The 24,369-nt window shown below is 41.2% G+C and overlaps 1 protein-coding gene across 2 annotated transcripts; it reads right to left on the bottom strand.

The window, feature by feature from the left end:
* NAT10 (N-acetyltransferase 10) lies at window positions 1-24,369 on the bottom strand. Of its 2 annotated transcripts, none has more exons than XM_074586388.1 (28): window positions 24,118-24,369; window positions 22,751-22,842; window positions 21,907-22,078; window positions 21,478-21,600; window positions 20,640-20,701; window positions 19,679-19,793; window positions 18,208-18,315; window positions 17,369-17,502; window positions 16,939-17,032; window positions 16,452-16,550; window positions 15,808-15,944; window positions 15,169-15,293; window positions 14,720-14,870; window positions 14,141-14,237; window positions 13,258-13,374; window positions 12,175-12,276; window positions 11,993-12,067; window positions 11,268-11,384; window positions 10,942-11,075; window positions 8,755-8,803; window positions 8,017-8,110; window positions 7,821-7,931; window positions 6,541-6,713; window positions 5,786-5,905; window positions 4,693-4,791; window positions 4,204-4,277; window positions 1,403-1,703; window positions 1-471 (listed from the first exon to the last, which is right to left on the bottom strand). In XM_074586388.1, exons 1-27 carry the CDS (start codon window positions 24,223-24,225, stop codon window positions 1,451-1,453), a joined length of 3,135 nt encoding a protein of 1,044 aa, XP_074442489.1. In that variant the 5' UTR covers window positions 24,226-24,369; the 3' UTR covers window positions 1-471; window positions 1,403-1,450. The 2 variants fall into 2 exon arrangements, with proteins under 2 accessions (XP_074442489.1, XP_074442490.1); XM_074586389.1 differs by having other exon boundaries at window positions 1,620-1,703.

The following is a 24,369-nucleotide window of genomic DNA, read 5'->3' as shown; positions in this document are numbered from 1 at the left end:
TTTCTATCCTTCGTTGTCCAAACTCTTTTTTAATAAAGATACCAACCATTAAGATGAGGGAAAGTTTACAGATCGATCTGCCCTCTTTGAATGGCAACTCTGTAGCTGCTGACGCACCCTCATAATATGCCAGTGTGTTGCTCAGTGCCTCGCTCAAGCTCTGCAGTCACACTTCATAAAAAAATCTTCATAGACTGTCTCCTGGCAGTGTCACTGCAATTCCCGTCATACAAACACTTTAAAAACGCCTCTAAGGCTTTTCCTTCCCTCCAGCTCTCACCCCCCCAAAAGAAAAGTCTTTTGATTTAAAGGAGAATAGTACTTCTTAAGCACAGACCCGTCACTTGTTAATTCAAGTTCACTGATTGGCTTTAAAGTCATTTCTTCCACTTCTGCTTTATATCTTTAGTCTTCTTAAATTTCTTCTGTTGCTTGGGTCCTCTTGCTGTTTCTAATTTTCTCTTCTTCTCACTGGGAAACAGGAACAAAATATCTGTTAAAAATACACTAGATTCCCATCCAGCTGGGAAATTTTTGCTGCAAAAGGGGGGCGAGCGTCTACACAGAAATGTGGTTGGGAGAAAATACTTCCTATTTCTTGGGTTATTTAAACTGGTGCTAGAGAAAGCACAAACAAGAATATGACCTAGATTTTCTGGCGTCTTCAGATTCTCTAACCCAATTTGAATCCCGTAAGATCTTGATTTTTAGCTCTTGTCATTTCTTTTCAAGACAGGGCACCTGGAATTTAGAGTGCCCGGGAAAAATATTACCACTGACAGTTTTAAGTATACAATTTTGTTCCTGCACTAGATTCTGACTAGAGCAAACATGACAGAGCTCCGATCTTCATAAGCACTGACAAGACTCTCTCATCCCTGTAAGGCTTCTGGAAACTCACAGCTTCCAGCATTTACAAAAAAACCCCACGAATATACAAAAGGTGGAACAGAAATCACGTAGTTACTTCAGCTGTCAGGCACCCCAGGAAGGGAAATAAGCAAGCAGGCAAGTCTCAACTACGAACCCCCAAGGGAAAAATGAGGAAAGACTCCATGCTGGGCAAGGTCGAAGAAAGAAGATGGATGAAAAGGAAGGAATTACAGAAAAGCAGACTCAGTATTTTGCAGGCTTACGCTCACACTTGAAAGAACTCTCCTTCCCCCAATCTGCATTTTCTCCAATGCGAATATCATCGGCTCCCACCCACTGTTAGCTCCCAAAGCAAATGGGACAGTTACGTGGAATGAGTCTGTTCTTTAGAAGTGGCCCAAGGGAGAATTAGTACCAACTTTTCTGTACGATTAGGATCAAGGCTTAACCATGTCAACAGAAAAAAGTTACAATAAGCAACCAAGTGACGCGAAGACCGGATTATACCCCAGAGCAACACAGAACTCACAGCACCAGTCTCGCCATCAGAGGAACCGCTGAGTGCCCAGTAGAGCTCTCAGGTGCTCACATCCTGACTCCTCCAGGAAAATAGAGAATCTATCAAGGATGCTAAGTTCATTTTATCTGCATTTAACTCTTCAGCTTCACTCTTTTTGAAAAACGTTATAATAAAGCCAGCAGGAAAGACCAGAGAGATCTCTGTGGAGTATTTCAACTTCCTTAACCTTTTCAAACTGACGACGGAAGCGTTCTGTCCTGCTTTGCTCAGCACCTCATTCCATTCTTCATCGTCACCCCGGATAATGTATCTAAGTGAAAAAGGTAAAGGAAAATCCAAGTAAAATTGCTATCACAAAGTGAAAAAAAAAAGGTTGATTATATTGTCAGACACACACTATTCTACGATCTGGCGTCAGCACCCAGCGAAATCAGTATTTGGAAATACAGGGAAAACTAGACTGGCAAAGGGATACAATGGCTTGTCACAACTCTGTCAGCAGACTCAGTCCCAACTAGGTCAATAGCAACCAACAATTGTCCCCGTCCAAAGCTGGTCAGTGTCCAATGAAGTTCTCTCAGGAGCCCCTATAGTAAACATCACAAAACCGTTCTATGAAAGCCTCTCATCAGAAAAGCGGAGTGCTGACTAGAGTACATCTGTTACGAAAGCAAAAAATTAGGCCACAAAGGTCCATAGCAGTAGTGCGTTCCTCTACTAGATTTCTTAAAAGACAGACCTTCAATCACTATAGCTTTAAGCCTGACAACCACAATCAGATCTATATTCACGATATAGATTTCTTCAGAAAAGTTTGAGGGCTTTTTTTAATTTTCCGCCTCCAAAAAAGAGGAGGAGGATGGTTGTGGGGGTAAAAGAAGAGGACGCAAAAAGCAACGGCTTCTAACAGAAAGTTAGCTAAATTAGCAGCTGGTCTGAGACCAGCAGTAAGCTTGAACGGTACAGTTTTTCTGCATCAGCCCAGGAAAAACCGAAGACACGCAGCTTTCTTTTGAAAAGAGAAATTAAGGCAACAATTGCTATTCAAATAAGTTCACGTTCTGTGCCCCATGTCTGGTTGTTCAAGTACCCTGGAAATTACATACAAATTTAACTAGGCAAAGCAATCATGTAGCAAAATTGAGTGGTTGCTCTCCATCTCAAGTTCTTAGAGATTTAGAATAGCCCAGCCTTTGTTCATGCAAGGCTGAACAATACTGGACAAAGCCTTTTCAGATCAAACAGCTCTCTCTCTTCTATTATTTTTCTATAACCTGTATTGAAAAGTGTTCAAAATAGATTTTTGTCTCTCTTTCCTCACGGAGGAGAATAGAAATCTATTTCTGGGTGGAAAAAAAAAAAAAAGGAACATGGTCCAAAATGTCAAACAGGCATGTAACACTATAAACTCTAAAAAAATGAATTAAAACTTTAAAAAAATTCTGGTGTTATTGTTTCCCTAGTTGCAAGTCACTTCAAATCCATTTTTGTCCTTCCTTCAAACAAGACAACCAAAGATACAAGGAAGCTTTTATTCCTTTTCTCAGATTTAACAGAGATTAATCTAGAGCCAAACCAGACAACTTTTCTGGGATGTCAATATAGTAAACAGGATTTATGAGACAAAAAGTGGGAGGAGAGAGAAGGGAGAGAATCAGTGGCATGCTCAACTCCTCTTGGTCCAGAAAAAGAGACATCTGCTGACACTTCAAGTAAATTGCTGGTTCAGCAACTCAGTATCCTACAAATTGTCCAGCTCCACAGCAGTTAAAAGGCAGCCGCGCTCACTGTGGTTAGTAAAAGACGCTCTGGTTGGTTGTTCTTTTCCTGTTGGTTTGGGGTTTTTTTGCTAAAGAAGAGAATATTAAAATTAGCCAGGCGCTATTTTCACTGGACTGCAGACTGCTGGACAGCAGGCAACAGGACCCGGGTATCCTGGTTTGAGGAAACTAATGACTATTCCTAGAAGCATGGGAAACTCTAAAATTAGAAACAGTCCACAGCCAGGCAGCTTGTTTTATTACTCCATATTATAGAACCATATAACTTATATATATATAATATAGATACTGTACACAGCCAGGATCAAGACTGACACATAGATACATAGTAGGAGCTACTGCCATGAATAATTTACCATTTAAGTGACAAAAGAGAACAGAGGTGAAAGAAGAATGTGCTCAAGCTGATGCCAGCGGCACTGGGGCAGAGCTGAGAACCGATCCAGCATTCCCATTCACAGTGCATCTTCTGCTCGCAGTGCCGTAACCATGAGCCAGCCCCAACTCTAACAAGTCAGTCCTGCAGTTCCACAGACAGACAGATCTCAGTGCTGACCTGCTGTGATCTGCTAACTCACAACCTTTTGCTTTTTGTTCAAAATACCAGCAGAGAAAGGGAAGTCAGTAAGTTCACGCCTGGGAGTATGACACGCTTCTCAGGCAATGCATTCAGGTACTGAGGTAAACAGGTGAACGGCCTTGATCAGCAGTTGTTACCGAATTTAATTTATACTGGAAAGAATGTTTTGAGCGTGAAACAAAGCAGCTGCTAACAGGGCCGACAAAGACTAAGTTATTGGCTGTCAGGCACACAATACCCAAAGTCTTCATTAGCGCAGCAGCATATGCTTATCTTACCTGCACACTGCGGAAAACACCCGCTGCTACCTCTCATTTACCGATGGTTTGAGACTGCGATACTGCAACTGCAGCCTGGTGCACAAGTCTCAGCAAGATGCACTAGTGACCTGGCATTTAAATAGATATCAGGGCAAACTGGATTTGAGACTCATACGGATAAATTCTTACTGTGTAAGGTCCATTTCCTTCAGCTTCCCCACTTCTTGCTTGTGTTTTTCTTGGAATTCCTTTGCGGCTTCTTCCTACAACAGGAGAGCACAACAGATGCATTAAGCTCTAAGTGCAATAGTGACCATGCAATGCAAGGAAAATGCCTTTCCCCCTGAAAGAGTAGTACATCCCCTAAAACAAATGCCAGATGGTCCTGAAAAGCTTCTCTCTTTTATATAATTACATTTGTGTGCTATTTGTATACATATACTTGTAATATATAACTCCAAGAACATCTTAGTAAGCTCTGCAAAAAATCTATATTGCAGATTAACAAAGCATGACTAGAAGCACGGACCACAAAGCTGTCAGGTTTTAACTACCATCAAGTGACAGACCTGATGTGGAATTCTTTCCATCCAAGAAAATTAAGATTACAAGGCTTCTACACCCAAGGGAACTCCATGAAGTGTTTACATATGTATGAAGAAGAAAGTTCATAATTACCAAATCGTCATTTAAAGATTTCAGCGTTGGCTCCATTACAATATCCTTTGTTGCCACCATCTGCTCCTCCACAGCTTTTTCCTGGACTGTGTTGAACAACTGTAAATGAAGTAAGCCAACACATGTAAGACTTGATGATATTTCTTCTAAGTTACTGCTTTAAAATAAATAAGAAATGCTGTCTGTCCCCATGGAACTCTTCTAACCTTGCAAATATTATCGGGCAGTTGTTTATTTCTGATGCATACTTTCCATCACACTGAAATAAAAAGCTCAAGGCTGCTTCCCGAAGGCAGAATTATATACAGCTTTTATAGAAAGTATAAAACCGAAATCAGTCAGCACTCAACCTCACTCACGTAAATGTAGAGAACTCGTAGTTTACAACATGCTTCATTAATAAAGCATCATCTGATAACACTGGCAGCTAAAAGCTGCATTTATTTCGGTTAAGTTATTTTTTTCAATATAATTACAAAGGTGTTATGCTGAGCGAATCATCTCTCCAGTGAACAACCTACACCAGACTGCAGAAGCTTTGGTACCGTACCCTGATCCTTGAGAACCAGAGGCCCCAGACTCGGCAAGCAATGGCAAGCAGTTGGCAAGTATTCTGTCCGTCCCACCATCTGATAACTCATCACATTACTCACTTTAACACAGACATCAGAGAGAAAAGAAGCCAGATCCAAAACTTTCCCATTATTTCACTGGACTTCAAGTCGACCTCTAAATGACACCGGGAAAGTTTTTTTCCAAGACAAGTTGAGATGCCACCAATGCGATGAACAATCATAAACAAACGGCTCAGGCTCAGCTGGCAACATAGGCTGTACGCTCAGCATTTTGGTCGGGACATTTCAATATTTAAACGCATATGATAAGCACTATTATTGGGGAAACCACTATATAAATCAATGCCGTAAATATCTGCTTTTTCCACTGGGATTTTCGCATCTTACAAAGAAGTTTACACTGGGGACATGTTCAAGACACACAGTTCTGATTCAGCTTTCTACTAGTGCTGGGCTCAGTACTGGAATCACACTTTGGTCCAATACAACCCAGACAAAGCTCGTCATGACACTATTACCTGAACTACTTTGCGGATGATTCTGTTGAAGAGGCCCATCAACTGACTGCTGGGCAGTTCTACCTCCTTTTCCAGTTGGTCCAGAGATTTATGCTGTAGGCCAATGCCTAGAAAAAGGGCCTGAGGAAATGACATGTATTTCAGTTTACTTTTAGAGCAAACACAAACACATAATACCCTCTACATTCCCTACACAAGGCTGGTACAAGCTGAAGCTTTGCTCGGATGCATGGGAACACCCCTAAATTATTCTGTAGACAGCAAGCGCCATTCCATACTTAGTACAGATGAATACCTTTCTCATGAAGTACAGTTCAAGAGCCAGAAGATCTTGAGGGCATTTTAAGCCACAGTTCACACCATGTTATAAATGCATGGAGCACTCCAAACACAACAGAGTATGATCCCTACAAATTTTATTCAAAGGAAACACTAAAGGTGGAAGAACACTACAAGCAGCTTCCTCCAGCTGCCTAGAGGTATTTAAGAAATGTGTAGATTTGGCACTTCAGGGCATGCTCTAGTGACCGAGATTGTAGGGCTTTTTTGTGTGTGTGTATGGTTGGACTCGATGATCTCAAAGGTCCCTTCCAACCATGAAGATTCTATGATTCTATGAAGTCATGAAGAAGACTACAAAAGAAGCAATTAAGTGAAGCAAAGTCTGTTTTTAAAGATGATATGAAACAGGAAACTATTCCAAATATATATACCAAGAGAGGTGAAGAATGGCTTGTTCTCACAGTGATACATACCGACTGCGCAGCAGAGAGAGAGATATCACCCATCTGGTTGAGAAAAAACATCCTGGCAATGGTAGGTACCATATCCATGATGAGATGGTAGTCCACCATGTTGCGAGAGTACATCTCTAATCTCTTCAGGTCATACGGGATGAAAACTGATTCTAATTCAGCACGACTGATGGCTGATGGGTTCAATAAAAAGACAACGTCAAGCCTGGTCTTCAAAGCTGCCCTGGGTCTCAGTATTTAACAAGTTCCTTTTCATATCAGTGAGTAAAGGCCAACTGCTGCCCCTTAGGTTCACTTCCCAACACACTTCAGAATTCAACACACTAGGTGTAACACTGCTATTCAGACTGGTGTGGTTATTCAAAGTCTTTTCAGACAGACATACATCCATATGAAAAACATTACAACTGTCAAAACAGACCAGTATATCAAACTAAAGATGCCAGAGAGACTTAAAACAGCGAGTGTTGAGAAACACAGGTTGCCCAGTCTTTAATTACGTTACACCGGTTTTGCTGTTAAAGAGCTTTGTTCGCTTGTAGCAGCCACCAAAACACTTTCACCAAGACAGGTGCTTAAAACCCACAAGAACAGATTACCAAGTTCTCTCAAGAGGACTCCCCTCGGTTAAGACGCACTGAGAAAACAGCAATTTGCTTTTAAGCCAGAAGTGACTGTTAGAATTGTCTTGTCTGGCCTTTTTTTATATACTTTTTTTTTAATGCTTTTTTTATACTGCCTGTGTGTTTCCCCCAACAAGTGCTGCACTGAGCCCAATAACACGCAGTTGAACTAAAGCCTCTCTCTTAGAAAGACATCACATTCCAGTTTCCAAATTCCTGATGACAGTGTTCTTCCCAAGATCCTAAGCAACCTGCTCTGACTACTGACCCTTGCTATTCAAGGTTTCCCTTTTAATTCCATACTGGATGTGGCAGATGTCAGTATCCATCCATGTTTTTTGATGCGTTTCGCTGTTACAGTCAAGAGCTCTCTAATTTTGGGTTACTTGAATCATCAATCAAAAAAGCAGGAAAAAAAACCCTACACCAAAAAAACCCCCACTACCCATTTTCAGTGGCAGAAAATGCCCACTTAGCTTTTACTTAGAAATACAAGCATTTTTCTGGATAACAGGGACAAAACACAGTAACTGACCAAGAGCAATTGTGGCAATTCACAAGAGAGATCGTATAATGAATGGATTTGAGAACTCTGATAAACATATACATAGACTTTAAACTGCAACCTAACTGAACATTGCGAACCAGGGTACTCACGTGGTTGCTGCTGCTGTTTGATATTTTTGTTCTGTAGAATATTCAATGCCAATGAGGGAGAGAATGTGCTGAACTGGTAGGAAAGCAGAGAAAGGAACCGCCTCCTAAAATCTATAGGACAAGATGATAAAATAAATTATTGCTGTGGACAAAACATCCCAGAAGATTCCCCTAACATTAGCAAAATCAAAGTTACCTTTCCAGAAGGCAGTAAGCCAAGGCTCCTGTTCAGTGTCCTCTTCATTCAGCATCTTCAGCATGATGCACGAATGCTCACCGGTCAGGTCATTCTAATAAATAAGATATATCTCCCATCACCCCCATGAACCTTTTGCACCCTATGCTCAACTGAAGAAGGCAAAGGTCTTCTAAATCAACAAGAATTCATGTATCAACTGCTACTGATCACCACTACCTAATGTAAAACCTATGAACGTCTAGAATTTGGTAAATCCCAGTACTGAGGGATTTTGGCTTCTCAAGGTAACGAGTAGTCACCAGTATTGTAAATTCCAGGTACAGTCCAAGAGCCAGAAAAACAACAAAAAAAATACGCAGTGGCATGGGACAAATTATTCTCTCCAAAAGTACTGTAACTGCTCATGCTATTTTTTGTAAACACCTTGAAAAATGAGAGCGGTCAAGTTCAAGGGCCACTTGCATATTTTACCAATGACCACATTAATAACCCTCAACAGCTGCACCTGCACTCTAATTTTTAAGTGCAAACTAATTAGAAGACCACATTCACAAACCTAATACTTTACTTCTTTAGCTAACTATAGGCCCAAAGAACAAAAATGAATATAAAACAACCCCCAAATGTAGTCTCAGAAAACTTTCCTGCCCAAATTACATCTCACAGAAGCTAATGGAAAGATGCCCAGTGATTTCAATAGGGCTGGATTTCGTTCAGAAACAATATGCGACTTACTGGTGTCTGCCTTAGATAAACTGGCACAAATCCAGCACGTTTCCAAAACCTGGGGAAAGGGAAAAGAGAAAACGCACTGAGAATTATGGAGCTGTTGATTCTACAATAATACCTGTGGTCAAATGCAATCTATCTACCGTACAAGAACAACTGTTGAAAACTAGGCAAAAGTCTGTAAGACACTCCACCAACTAACAAAAATGAACACTGACAGCAACGGGAATCAAACCGACTGAGGTTCTAACTTAGAGGAGTGAAAAACGATGACTGTGATACCAAAAAATGAACAAACTTTGAAAGACAGAGACGTGATACAAGAGTTATTGTATTTGACATGCTTCCAGGACCTCCTTTAAAAACAGGCAAACAGGTCTTGACCAATATCACAGACTCCTAAGAGATACCCTGGGGAGGGGCTGAGGATTTACAGTTTACTTCAGAGATTCAGCTCTTCTTCAACAAATGATGATTTTCCCTGGCAACTCCCACGTTTCAAATAATCACTTGTGTACCAGAGAGAACCCCAGACTGGTCAGCAAAATCCTGTTGACATCCCTTTCCATTCTCATGTTCCTTCTCACGTCTTAGTTACAAACTGACCCTACGATTCAGTTTGCCCAGTAAAAGGAGGACTTAGTACAAAAAGACCTGCTGAGACCAAACATATGGCATCCCAGACAAAAGAGAGAAGCCAGGCCCCAGAGCAACTGTCCCTGGCAACCTACCTCCCCAGGCTGTGGGGTGACTACTCATCAGCTGCGCAGGATGTTGCACAATTTCAGCAGGAAGCCCCACATGTGCACCCCGGCGTCTCCCTATCCCACTATTCATCCTTTTTTTTTTTAATCTATCTCACTACAGCTAACAGTCAAATAATTAAAAAAGTAGTAGCGGAACACTTTATTCTCCTCCTTTGCCCTGAGAGGGATCATTCAAATAAAGTAAGAAATCTGAATCATCTGCTTTATAATTTGCCATGATTAAGAGTATTTCACGATAACCATTCAGTTCTGCTGCCCTCCTGCACAGCTAAACAATTCACCATCCCATTTTGGCATGAACTTTGCAGCATGCTTGCCGTGGAACAAAACAGGCTGCTATCTTTGTGTCTGAAATGCTGAAGCGTACATAGTTGTGTTACCACGGTTCTGACTGGGTCAGTCACAAATTGGCCTCCACTGCTCTTACTTCTCTTGAATTCAGCCTCATCTCATGTGCTTGTACAGCACCCGAGGTCCTCTCTAAGTGGGGGTAAGCCAGCAAGGAACCAAGGCTTTAGGTGATAAATGACTGTTTTGCTTTTTGCCTAGCAATGGGAAGAATTCTGCATTATTTTGAATCTGTCTCCCAAACTACAGATTCACCACTTCCCACACTATGGCTAAGAAAGTCTCAGGAATCTAGGTATTTTATAGAATTTGATAATATTAAAAAAGTTAGCATTTGTTACAAAATAATTGAATTGGTCCCTGAATTGGTCATGCAGTTGGACTAGATATCATTGTAGGTCCCCTCCTACTGAAACTATTCTGTTCTATTCTAAAATGGTATGCTTTCATGTAAAACTATGTTGTAAAGTAGATATAAAATGTAAGAAAAATTGATAAATATTTTACTGCTGGAGTAACTCAGTTCCTCCATGGTAAGAAAAGCAAGAAGCAGCTGCAGTTGCTGGTGAAAAGCATTTACATTAGTCAGGAAACTAACAACTGGCCTTGAAGTCAGCAGCAGCTCAAGCTTCTACAGGTCACAGGAAGCAGTATTTAACTCCTCCCTACTTATTACAGGCTGTTCTTATTTTTCTAGCCTGGAAAAACGTAGCAATTAAAATTAGTTAACTGTTTAGAAGGATCGCAGAGACAACCAAGAAGGGAATGGGTTTTCCCTCAGAAAGAGTCTGAGGAAAAACTACCCCGAAGGTAGGATCTCAAAGATTACACTTAGGATCAACCCTACTGCACATCAAGAAAAGGTCTTGCAGGAGAAATGGGCTCAGACCTTCCCAGTTTTACAAACCAAGAGAAGCATGCAGAGATAAAGGGAATGTCCAAGGGCTAAAATAACATCATCTGCACCTCTATATATTATATTATTTATATATACTATAAAAAAATCTATTCTTTTAATATAATTTATACAGTTATATTTTTGCACTGGATGTAACTAGAAAACAGAATAATGTCTTACTTGAGTAATCTTGGTGTTAGGCCATAAGATACCCCTAAATAGTCCAGGTTTTCAGCTTGTCTCTCGCTCAGTTTGAGAAGTAAAGGAGGCAAGTCTTTCCGAGGTGTCACAACCTCTTCTAATAAACTAACAGTCTGAAAGAGAAAGTGGAAATGGGTTAGCAGCAATCCTCAAAGAAATCTGCAAATTAAATCTCTTATTCTGTATAAAAAATAAATATGAGTATTTCCTTATTACCCAGAGAAATCATTAATTATTGAGACTTACAGTGAAAAACAAACAGCTTAGCACAACAGAAAAGACAAGAAATGCACTGAGCTCCATACCTCACTGCTTACAGTTGCAATTTCTTTTGGCTTTTGAACTGTTTTTTCGTCCAAACATGGAAACTTGCCTTCATAGTACATCTGCAGTAAAGTCAGAGCTCTGCTGCCATAGCCCATCTGTGAAGTAGGTACAATACACTATAAGCAAAAAGACATACCTAGTTTTTAAGACAGGGCAACAACATTCTCCTCTTACAAACCCATTAACAATCATCAGTGCAGAGATCACTCAGTCACTGCAAAAATGCATTTTCTTTGCTACATAGCACTCCATAAAGGACACTACAGAACCCAAACGTCCAAAACCACAACGAGAGCCCAGTTGCTAGTTCAGGACTGTGTAATAATTCTCGGTGCTTAACTCTGGCACTCAGAAAATGCCAAACACCAGCATGAACATTTGTTAACCTCCCAATAAATATCACTGGATCTTGATTGTAGACTGCCGCTTGGGATGCTGGTACGCTACAAACCTGCCTAGTAATGATAGAAGCACAGGTTTGCTACCCACCCAGAGGAAAGCAATGTCCCCCAGCCTGTTGTGGCATACGACCATTGCTGCATGTCTGTCTTCACTGTTACTGCCGCTGGCTCAGTCCCCAAGCTTAAAATGGGGCAACCGGAGCAATTGAAGTGTTTGCCCTGTTCTTGAATTCTGCCTGTAGAGCCATTCTCATGGTACCACTGCTGACTATTCACAATAATTGGGTGCCAAAGTACTTTACCCCCTGATAATCCGGATGAACTGCAATACGAACAACACGCCCACCAGAGAGGCCCCCAAAGTCCGGATCTTGGAACTGCATAGGAGACAAAAGTCAATTTAAAGAACACGGATGGGCACTCTGGAAATAAGAAACAGCGCTGAAACGTACGTTGGGTGTGAATACACAGCAAAATTATTCACCTGCTCTGAAATGGTCCAGGGAATAAGATCACCAGAAGCTTTCTTTCCCCTGGAAAGGCTGTTCATGATAGACTGGCGAGAGATCTCTCCCTCCATGCACACCTGCCAGAAAAGGTGAAAGACCATTGTTGGAGAAAAAAGTGTTTACTCCTACAGCCACTCCACTACAGCAGAATTAAAATTTATACTCAGTTGCCGAGTATATTGTGCAGTATTGACATTTCATGTGATCCCTGCTCTGCAACACGATGAGTAAACATGTATGTGCCAACAGACAGGCTCTGCCCCTAAAATCCCTGTCTCAAAAAGCACACCAGTGGGCCAGCCAAGTACAGCTGACGCAGCAGGCGTTACATTATGGTGCAACAGCAGCCTGAAGAGATTAACAGCATAGAAACTGGTCTATGCATTTTCTGTAGTCCATCAACAGCAAGATAAAAGCCTGCCCCACCAATATTTCTCTTTAAATGTTATATATTTTTCATGTAACTGGGTTTTTTCTTTTAAGAAACAGTAGATTTAAGTAGGTGCATTGAACACGTAATTAAGAATCTGTGTTCTTAAGGAAGGAAGCATATAGTCAGATACCCAACAGTCAATGGCTGAAATATTTCTACACCTCTAAGCACGTACATCTGAGGAGTTTGTATTTTTGCAGTTCTACTGCAAATAAAAGGGATGCCAGAAACATGGGACAGGCAGAGTGAACCAATGAACCAACTCTCCTCGCAGGAAGTTGAAATGGGAGGACAAAGTCATCTCTTGAAGCAGTAGTTCAGCTCCTTAGAAGGCTTCTCAGCACAAACACATTGTGGAGACTGGGAGGTCTATGTGAAAGGATCAGCAATTTATATTTATAAAGCAATATATTTATAAAGCAATTAGTGTTAACTAAAGAAAGTGTGTGTGTGGGGAAACACACTTAATACACGATTATAACACGCACAAAACCACAGCTGTATGCTACCGTCTACTCCTAGATAGTACACTGCCGTCGAAGTACGCTGACAGTATACCGTCTCACAGCAGCGCACTGCTTCGTTACTGAACGGCACACTTTATAGACACACGCTGCTTTCTTACCTGAACAACAGCAAGTACTTCTGGTAATGAATTCTGGGTAGGTGGAACAGGGGGCAAAAGGCAAAAAAGATGATGGGCAGGTGCATCGGACAGCATTTGGAGGTCATTGGGTGAGTTCTGGAGGGTAAAGACATATCAGAAAGTTGAATTATTCTATGAGAAGAGTTTCAAAGGCCGGTGTAATGTCAGTAGCTGACTTTTAAAGAATCCTCCATTTTCTGAATTTAGGGCTATTAAGAAACTTGGAGCAAGGACAATACCAATGGATGAAGAAGCTCACAAGCCAGTTCACGGCTGTTACACTACCAGACAGCATCTGTTTTTCCCAAGTAAAACCTCTTGCTCTAATATGTATGGAACTGAACTTTCTATTTTTATATAGCTACTTATCTCTTTATGAAATCTTAAATATTTTTTTGAAAGGACAGATTTTTAGTACTCAGTACTTCAGTACTCATGGACTTCACCACTCACATTTACTAGTCACCCCGGTCTCGAAACCTTGAGATGAATTATTACTACTCTTTTCAGTAGTACAACGGTATGAGTCCTTTGGTTAACTTGAGGCTGCCAAAATATGGTAAAGAGAACTGCAAAAGAGGAACTGACACTATTCTGACAAGCTTGTAGGCTCATCTAGAATTTAGTCTCCAGAATTCTCAAGACAAAAATATTCCAGATATCTGTAAATCCAGTATATTCAGCCAAGACCAAGGCAGAGATCTTCTCAGAGAAAGGAGAATATGGAACTGTATACAACAAGAAGCAACTGAAGCTGTCTGGAAACCTCAGTTAGGCCAATTCAACTAGACTGTCATAACAAGCACTGCTCCCTCCACAGAATTGCTAGCTGAAATTTTGATAGACGTAGCACAAGCGTTACCTTGTAGTGTGAAGCCACATAGAGGGCCATCAGTCTCTGCAGAAAAACTTCTGATGCTCTGTGGTAACAAAAAAGCGTGTCTCTATTTACATAGTATCTTAACACAGGGATTAAGGAAAAAACCTCCTTGGAAACAAGGAAAGAGCTCCTTGTTGGTTTAGGAGTAATTTTTTCAATAAAGCCGTGGGCTACATGCTGCCTTGTGCTTTTAGACCCTACAGCTCTGTCTACAAGAATGAATGACTTTGGGCAGTGTTCATAGCTTTCACACTCTTAATCTGTAAAGCTAAACTTTTTATAACTCCAACAAGGACTTCCCTTCATTCAACCCTTCCTTAGGATTGTCTCTGCAATAAAACTGGAGTTTGGTAATGTCCTGGTAACACACACCACTGGTCTTATAAGGCAGCAGTAAGAGCTTAACTCCGGAAGCGTGGTCTTTAATAGACTTCTGCCAAAAGATCATGTGCTGAGGTTATCAAGTTAAACTGGAGAACCCACTACTAATCAGCTTGAAAAAGCCTCTTTCACCGGAAAGCAATATATTTTGATCAGAACATAACATTTGAGTAAGGATACAGGTCACAAGTTTCGGGCAGCGGGCAGCCAGAGATAATTCTGGTGATGTTGAGACAGTCCAAACACAGCAGATCATTTAGCCACTTTTCAACTGGGTCACCAGGGGCATATCTGATCGACTCATGGAGGGAGACTTCATGCAACGTACGAGCTGCAAACAGATTTCAAAGAAGAACATTTAGTGTTGGAAGTTACAGCTAACAAAGAATGCAATAGGATCAGTGTCCTTTGAAGGGCTTCCAGGAGATCAGAAAGTCATTACTCGTATAGCTTTCATCCTTTAAAAGCCTTTATATCTGAAAATCATGAGAAGAGTTCCTTCATTTTCCCATATCACTACCTTCCTACAGCTAAAAAGGATATGGACACATGCGATACCCAGAGGGCTTGCCAGTCAGCAGCACCGGAGATCATGGTTATACACCACAGTCCAGAACGCAATGGAGTACCTGAGGCGAGTTTAGCTGTAGCTGTAGATTTGTTCTCTGCTGTCATGGTGACTTGGGTTTGTGCACTCTGCTGACGGAGCTGCTGAATGAGCTTCAGAGATAGTGATCGACCAGTACCCTCATACCTGAAAAGCAGAAGACAAAAGTCTGAAGCAAATAACCCAACAGCAATCCTGAGCCCTGGTGAAGCTCCAGCACAGAAGTAGGCTGTCATCTAGAGCTATGTGCCACTCTGAGGCCTGTGAGGGCCCCAACCATCTGTGAGAATCGCTGCCTTTTGATGTTCTTGAGCATGTAGGACAGGGCAGCCTACCCTGTCGCTTTCTTAGTCTCACCATATTAGAAGGAAGATGTCATTCTTCCCTCTCTCTTAACAGAATCCTGTTTATATATTTGCTGCTTGTAGCAGAACAAATGAGGCGCAAGTCAAACACTTAACGAATCCACGGTGGAACAAAAGAAAGCAGCAAGTTCAGGTACTGACTCTCGGTTATTTTAAGGAACAGTTCCAGGACAGATCAAGAATTAGCATGACCTGATGTAATAGCGTGTAATAAAAAAAGCACTGTAGATAAGAAATAGTCTACTGGCACTTGCACAACTGCTTTTCCAGGTAGACAGTTGCTGCTCAAGCCTCACCCGTTGATTGTAGAAGCCATGAAAACAAGGTAAGGGCCTAGCAGGTTTTTCACCAGGGGCAGAGGAATGGCAGCAGCTTCATCAATCACAACAAGTTCAGCTTGACCCAGTTTCACAGAATCCGCAGGGTGTATGTACTGCAAGGAATGAGAGGACACCGTCATCATCAACAACAGCTTGTCTGGGAATTAGGGAAATGTCAGAGTTGGCAAAGCTGGAGCCCTGAAAAGCTGTTTGTTGTCCCTGTTCTCCACAACCATCAAGCCAGGGACTGAGACATGAAAACAAATAGTTGGGAAAGGGTTCATGTTACCCTAACAAGAACTGGATCGCACATCTTTTTTTGCACATTTCCACACAAATTTAGCCGCAGAGATCATGAAAATGAAGGAAATCTAATCACTAGAAACATATGCTCTTCCTTCACTGTTTCCTTCACCTTCCTTTGCTTTTGTTTCAAGAAGAAATCCACCAGCGATTACCAAGGGAACTTTGTAACCTACAAGGTTACTCACAGAAAGGAGATATTTTGTGAAAGTCACTCACCAGAATAAAAAGGTCTGCCTTAAAGCAAAATCAATCAGGACAAGCCAACTGTTATGAAGAAAAAGTAGAAAGGGAAGACTGCAAAAGAGGCCAGTTACCTGAATGGTCTGTCTGTGCTCCTTGAACACGTTCACCCTGACAACAGCCTTGTTAAACTCTGGATTTAAAGACTGAACAATCTCATAATCCAGATGTTCCTGAAAGAAAACATTGTTAAACAGTGTGAACAAGACAAGATTTAAGAAAAACATCATTTACCATTATCATCAAAATAAGTTCACTAGGAGCACACTGTTGTTTCAGATTCTAGTTAAAAACTTTTATAACAGAAGTTTCATAGGCCTGAGAACTGAGAAATTATTTACTTATCTTAAAAACTATTTCACAAAGAAACTGATTTTCGCAACTTAAAAACAGAAAAGGAAACATTACTGTACTACGATTCACTTTTGCAGAACATTATTAAAAGGGCTGGTAGGGGCAAAAGCTGATAGCTAATATACGTAAAAAATCACAGATGAGATGCAAAACCCCTCCTAAACAGGAACACTGTGAAAGTACTGTAAAAGAGTCTGCTCTCCTTACCTGATACTGCAGTGCATCAAAGCCTTTAAATATGAACTCAAAGAGAGTGTGAAGGTTATCAGGGCTTGGAGATGTGACAAAGATATTGGAGTAACTGCACAGAAAAATAAAACAAGAGTTTAGCTCTTTCTACATACACATGCTAAGAGGGGTTGATTTTACCTAATAACCAAAACACAGCAGATTACTTTAGACACTTATCTCACTTTATGTGAGATTATTTTGATTTTTAAAGACTGAGGTTTTCTTATTACTATAAAATAGAAAAACTTGAATATCAGTGTATGCAGCAATCAAAAGATACAAGAGTAATAAAAAGGAAGGATGAAGGACCGGAAATTACAAGTATACAAGTATATTCAGATCCTGTCTTTTTTTTTTTTAACTCATGGATACAAATAAAGCCTGGAAGATGGAGGGGATCACTCACCCAAAAGCTACTGCTCCAGCAATGGCCAGTCCTAAAGCAGCAGATTTACCACGTCCTCTGGCTGCTGTTAAAGCCACAGTGCTCCGTAGAGTCTTCTCAGAAATGGCTTCAATGAATTTTAGAACTGCTTTTGCCTGATGATCAGAGAACAACAGAAGACAAAAATCAGCTGCGTTCAAATTGCTTTCAGCATTACTTAGACTTACCACTAGTACACGTTTCTTCCTGTTCTATGAATGAAGACAAGAGAAAGACAAGACAGGAGAGCTGAACATTAAAACCCAGACAAACAATGTGCAAGAAGTGGTAGTCTTGACCCACTGAGTTCTTGAAATTATTCAGGTCAAAACACAGATCAAAAATCAGTACAGCAATTGTCCATTACTACCTCCATGCCACTGACCACTGAGTACATTCAGCAAGACGGGAAGAGACACATTGTCCTCAGAGGTGGAAGATGAACATATCTTGGCAGTGAGAAGGCTTACTACAAAAAGGGCTTAAGCAGTGCACAGCTCTGGGAGCCACGAGGCTGAACTGCAACTTCTCAGTGGATACTCTGAAGCAGGAAAGACAATTGCAATCGGGCCTTCATTTACACTAGTCAGTGATTCTCAAACTGGAAAAAAAGTGCAAGGGAGGCAGGAATAAGGGTGTATTAAAACACGATATGGATTTTCAACTTCTATTCAGAACTAAACTGAGCAGAAACTTCAGGTTAGACCACAGCCGTCAATGTTCACGCTCAAATTTGATTACATGCGAGGTAAGACACAAACATGAGTACCTAAGGTTACCTGTCAAGCACAGAGTATCCCAAATTCAAACACCACACCAACCTGATCCAGGGTTTTACAGCCATCCACCAAAACTCCTACAGGCTGTGTATCCTGCAAGCTCTCCTTCAGTTCTTTCAGCTCCAAGTCCTGCGGCTGAAGGCTATCTTCCTATAAGCACAGGATTTACCATAACAGGATTAGTAAAGGACGCTTCGACACAGTTATACCTTTGTCATGTCTTCTGGTATCTTTTATTAGGCAGAGAAAGATATCTGAAATGAAATGTTACCACACTTTGAACATACTCCCTAGAAACAGAAAAATTTAAATGGACGACAGATATTTAGCACTTAAATTTTAACACATCTTCAGGAGAACGGTTACATGAGAAGTGGGTATCCTGGCTTCCCCAAGCTTAGAGAAAAAAAAGAAAGGATTTTTCAGTACGTAGTAACCATAGAATAACATTGCTAGGAAAAAGAGACCATTGACAAATTTTCTGAAGAATCTAATTCATTTTTCAGTCTTCAGACTATTCCAAAATTTTATGATCTTTGTTACACCTGTCACACGAGGTGTACATACTGCCATGAAGGGGGAAAAACTACTCCAGCAGCAATATATCAGTTTTCAAACCAATATCAAGATTTTCAAAGTCAAACAAACTTGGACACAAAAGGAATCAATTTTCAATAGGAATGAATTCTGATTTTCCTAATTGTCACTTAAAATTCCAAAGGCATCGGTCTATCGATTCAACGGATAAGCATTAGTGCTGCTGCCAATACTGTTATAATGCTAAGGGGGATTTGGTTTGTTTTGTTTTTTTAAAATCAATGCTCTGTTAAAATGTTTTTACCATCTCTGACATAACCTATGTCGGTATTTCTTAGGCAAAACAAAACAGTTCAAGAGTGTAAAGATTTCTGTTTAAAACTGTTTCCATTTTACTTTAGTCTACAATGGAAAGTGATAAAAGTATACATTTCTAACAGTGCAAGCTATACGTCTGGCTTATATTCAGTGAATGTCTCCCGAGATGTGGCATGCGAATTCAGAAACTGAAACAACTACCACAGCTTCTAGCTATCAGGTGTCTCTTGAGCTCATAATAGACCTTTTTCCAAAGCAGCTTCCCACCCTCCAACCCTCGAAAGACTTTTTTATTTCTCTCGTTCCAACTGTCCATCAGCCTTAAGTCTCTCTATGTACTTCTCAAGCAGCAACCACAGCAATTAAGCTCCACCTCGCTAGGTTAAACAATGATACAGCAAAATCAATTAAGACAGGCAAGCACACAAAAAAAAGCTTTGACAAAAAAAAAACAAACAAGGAGGAAAGGCACAACAGCTTCCCATGCTTCACCCACACCAGGTATAATTTTTGCAGAACATTCTACTCCCTGTCTGCAAGACAATTATTTGATATAAATCAGGGTGAAACAAAAGTTTCCTCTTTTAAATCTTAAACACCCCGCGGTAAACTCAGACCAATTTCTCCCAAGGAAAAGCAACTGGCGTCGCTCACTGACCTGCGACTGTGGTGGAACAGGTGTGATGTTTGCAACATGACTGGAGATGGGCAAGATATTCAGCTGATCATCAATCACAATGCAATTCTTGCATGAAGCCAGAGAGAGAATGAACCTGAGCAGTAAAGCAAAGACAACTCAGTAAAAACACTAGCAACACAACTGCAATTAGGTAGTTAATTTAAACTCTTCTCTAAAGCCAGACATAGTATTTACAGCTACTTACAGATGAACTACAACAAGTTCACGTAACTGGCAGTGTGACTCTTACCATGAAATCAGTATCATCTACACAAAAGAGGTATCCACTTACCAGGATGTCTCCAAAGAAGAATGATAACTAAAGATGATCTACCAGGAGAGCATTTAAGTGGGAAGTAGCTGCATAAAAGTCTAAGACATGAGACAACTGTGACAAGTGCTGATCACCCAAAGACTGCAGTCAGCACTGGCTTATTCATCCTTCTAATTTCTGACATGACAAAACCACCCGCATGCTAAAGAACAAATGCTGCAATTTTACTATGGCTAGAGCTAGGGCTCGCTCAGTCAGTAAGAGATGCTTATTCTATACAACAGAGAAAATACCTTTACAAGGCACTTCTAAACCCACAAAGAATATTCCACACTAAGCAGTTTTAAAGTAGTGCAATAAGTATCTGAACTTCTGTGCATCTAGAGCATACATTTCCACAGAATGTTTCAAGAAAGAGACTCAGAAAAGTTTACAAATCTGGCCCTATTTGCATATCCCTTGTAACTTTTGCCAAAATTTTGTATACAATTCCTCCAACAATAAATGTATTCATTTCCACAACAGTGCATGAAAACTTCACTGAAGCAGCCAGGAAGCCCTGTTCCAATGCAAACCCCTAGGATGCTTTCCTAATATGAATACATGATGTTCCAGATGCTTTTCCTGGGCATACAGCCTAGATCCTTTACACTCTTAATAACTTACCTCTCATTAAACCGTCCTACCACGTCCTGGTGTGCTTCTGTTCTATATCGAGAGTGTACATCCTGAAACAAAAAGAAAAAGTCAATCTGGAAAACAAAGACCAGTAACAGTGACACTTACAAGATTGCTACTCATGGGACGATCCAACTTCTTTTCCACTCCTGTGGATTACAGCCTCCCTTTCCATCAACACTGCATCCCAGACAGTATTCTGATTTTCTACTTGTTGCAAAACATCCACATTTTCCAAATACTTGTTAAAAATGTACTTTTCCACCAACAGTTTTCACAATGGTCTTTCTTATTTTTGCCTGACTTAAAGGTCAATTCTGCCAGGTACAGAATGCTTCAAGCACCTCAGGGATGCTAAGAAAAAATAGTCTATCACTTTAATGTGCCTACTGGCATTATTACTAATGGAAACAGTTCTTGCTTTAGGGGTAAGTTTACTCAACGTGAATAGGTCATATATAGAAATATACAGTAGCAGTGAAGCTGATCTCACCTAGAAACTGGTCACAAAATACTCAAAAGGCCTATTTTTTTACTTAAATTTTCTGTTACATGGGCAGATAGCATAAACATTTTGCAAAACTATTGCGGAACAAAAGAATACGGTTACGTTTGTGAATGACGGGTGTTTCTTCCTTGTAACCTAGCAGGATTTCAAGACACACAGGTTGTCAGAATTGCCTAAGCATAAGACACATTCAATCACAGATGAATGAAGGAGCAGGAAAGATGACAGAAGGAAGACTACAGCCCATAACAAAAGCAAAACTTAGCATCACCATGATGTACCTACTTATATAAAACAGACGCATTATGTTGAACATACCATGGTCATTGTATACAGCTGCTTCAGTGAGTTCATAGTTCTCAGGAGAATCACCACAATTCCACCACCTTCTACTGTTTCAACAGTTCTAGCTAGCAGGTTTGGAGTCAAGGCTTCAAAATCCTAGGAAATAAAGAAAAATTCAAACTTGCCTGGAGTTCATCAGTGCAACTAGGACCCTGTAAAAGGAACAGAAAGCCTAAAAATATTATTTCTCAAAGTTTAATTCACACTTAACATTTGCATTAACCAATATCCCATTAAAATTCTACCAACAAGGCTATCTCACCCTCGCAAAACTTGTAACAGATACATAAGGCCATCATAATTGAAATAACAGAAGCAACAAACAGTATTCCTGCAGCATTTAAACCAAAGCAACCAATACTAGAGCAACGTCCTTTTTAAGTCAAAAGTTTAACTCCTTACCTGAAGTACACACATGCCAAAAGTGTTACCAAGAATCTTATGAGTTTCATTGTAATAGCAGTAGCGAATGTTTGTGGCTGCTATGAATAACTCAAAAGGATCATCGTCCTTGATGTTTAAAGTTCCGCTTTTAATCTTTTTCTGTAGTTGTCTCATCCTCTTCTTCCGGTGGCTGGAGAACAAGATTATACAGAAGTTTTCTTGAAAAACGGTTTGAGAAAAGCGCATTCAGGCCTATGTTCAAGCCTAATTGGAAGTCAGAGCTCAGCCTCCAAGGAAAAAAGCCTTGAATCACAATTGCTCTTTTCGCGTTACGTTCCCATGTGTTGCAGCCCAAAGTAGTGGATATCACACAGAACCAGCTGTTTTTGCAAGAAACCCCTTGGTTGGAATCATGCAGTTTCAGGTAACGCTTCCTCCCTGACTTTGTGTGCAGACTGTAAGTACGCACACAAATCTAAGAATCAAAGTTTTAAACACTTTTTCAAAAGCAAGGAATTCTAATGCTTAATCCACATACAGTCCTAAACATGACTGAGGCTGAAAAGCTGGGGAATTAAAGTTTTAACCTTTGAGGTTAAAAAGGTGAGGGAGAGATTGGCCCAGGATAACAGAGTGAGCGTTAGAGCTACACAAAGAAATCAGAATTACCTAGTGCTAGTGTCAACTGTATTAGTGAAGGCAATTTTAGTTATGGAAGATCAAACTTCCTGTAGCTCCTCTAAGAACTAATATCGTTTCTCCTTACAACTAAATCGTGCAACCCACGCCCAGCAAACCAGTCACAGAGCTTTTGCTTCACACAGAGTAGCGACCGCAGCATGAGACACAAGAAGCATCTTACCTGCTAAAGCCTAGCTCCTTTTTGTAACACCATAGCACAGAGGGTCTGGCCTTTACCGTTGCTTTAGACAACATGTGATGAAGTATAACCACCTGCCAAAACACAGAAACATTCGTGAACAACTGTACTCACAAGCTAACATCAAAGAGCAAAATATTTCTCTATACTTGATGTTACAGCTATGTTTTCTACTGAGCAATCATGTGCAAAACAGAAGGATCCCTTGACATGTTGTGAAGGTTACATTCCTTCTTACACAGACCTGTGTGTCTGTGCCTTCTCCAGGGCTACGTGACATCGAACACACTGAATTATTCCTACCGTTTCCTTAGCACTCTTCTTTGGCAGAACTGCTAACAACTGCACAAACAGAAGGCGATTACTCCAGGCTAAATACAGTTCCTGGTATTGGTCTCTTAGTAGATTTCACACAACGTATGTCAGGCGTGTACAATTTACCAGGATTTCATTTTGAGTTTTCATCCTCTAGTGGGTTTGGCAACCCACCTCAGGGATATGTAGCCAGCACATCCAGTAAGCATGCTTGCTGCTTTAGAATCCAGCTCATCCGTGAAAATACTGAACACAACCAGACTCAGGATATGTCCCACCAGAACTCACCCGTCCGCTTTAGCAGCAAATCAATGACAACTTTCTTCTACTGCTGCCTGATCAACTCGTTATTTTCTAAGTTTTTTTATAACTAGTTTATTGTACTTTTCCCAGGAACTGGAGCAAACTGAACTGACTTATCTTAAAATACTACAGTTTTGCCATGCTGTTCTTCCCCTTTCCACTCCAAAAACACAAGTCTGGAGTCTCTGAAGCGTTAGTGGTTAATTTCTTCCATACTACGTTACCAGTTGTATGGTATGGACCTATCAGGTAGGTCCAGGCCAAATTCTGGCGTGGTGACATTTGCAAGATGACTCAGTACATAAACCGGCTTGAGAGCAAAACCGTAACATCTTACATCAGAACTGCGACAGGAAAGAAGCCCCTGGTAGGCAGAAAATTGGATATCTTTTGCCCCAGCTTACAAAAAAAGATTCTGATTTGCCTGAACTCGCTTTTTTTTAACGGTCATGAGCTTCTCAAACAGTAGATGTTTAAGAAGTCTCCTAAGCCATTTCTAACACCCTTTTTCGTTTCTGCAGCGCGGCGAGTCACCTCACACACCCTGAGGCACGCCACTGCTCTGCCTCATTCTGTGCGGGTTTTAACGCTTTACAGAGGAAAAAGCCGGTACCGGGGGATTCCAGATCAGCCGTTCTTCAAAGGCGCGGTTCAAAATCAGCACACACACACACACACAGACCCCCGCCCGGAGGCAGGGCGAGTCCCTCTGCCCTCCGGGAGAGCGTTACCTGGTCCTTGCCGCGGTCGCCGACCACCACGAAGAGGGCCCGCTGCCGCTCCGCCACCCCATTCTCGATCAGCACCCGAATGCGGTTGTCCACCTTCCGGCGCTGCATGGCTGCGGGGCGCTCGGACCTTCCCCCGAGCCCCGAGTGCCGCCCTGAGGAGACGCGAGGCGAGGCGAGGCGAGGCGAGGGGAGCCGAGCCGCCCCCTCAGGCGGCAGCGAGGGACCCGGCGGCTCGCGGCCACACCACGTGGG

The sequence above is a fragment of the Larus michahellis genome, chromosome 4 (assembly GCF_964199755.1).
Source record: "Larus michahellis chromosome 4, bLarMic1.1, whole genome shotgun sequence".
NCBI classification, from domain to species: Eukaryota; Metazoa; Chordata; class Aves; order Charadriiformes; family Laridae; genus Larus; species Larus michahellis.
The sequence above is the reverse complement of the archived record's forward strand: the minus strand, read 5'-3'. Positions and strand labels throughout refer to the sequence as shown.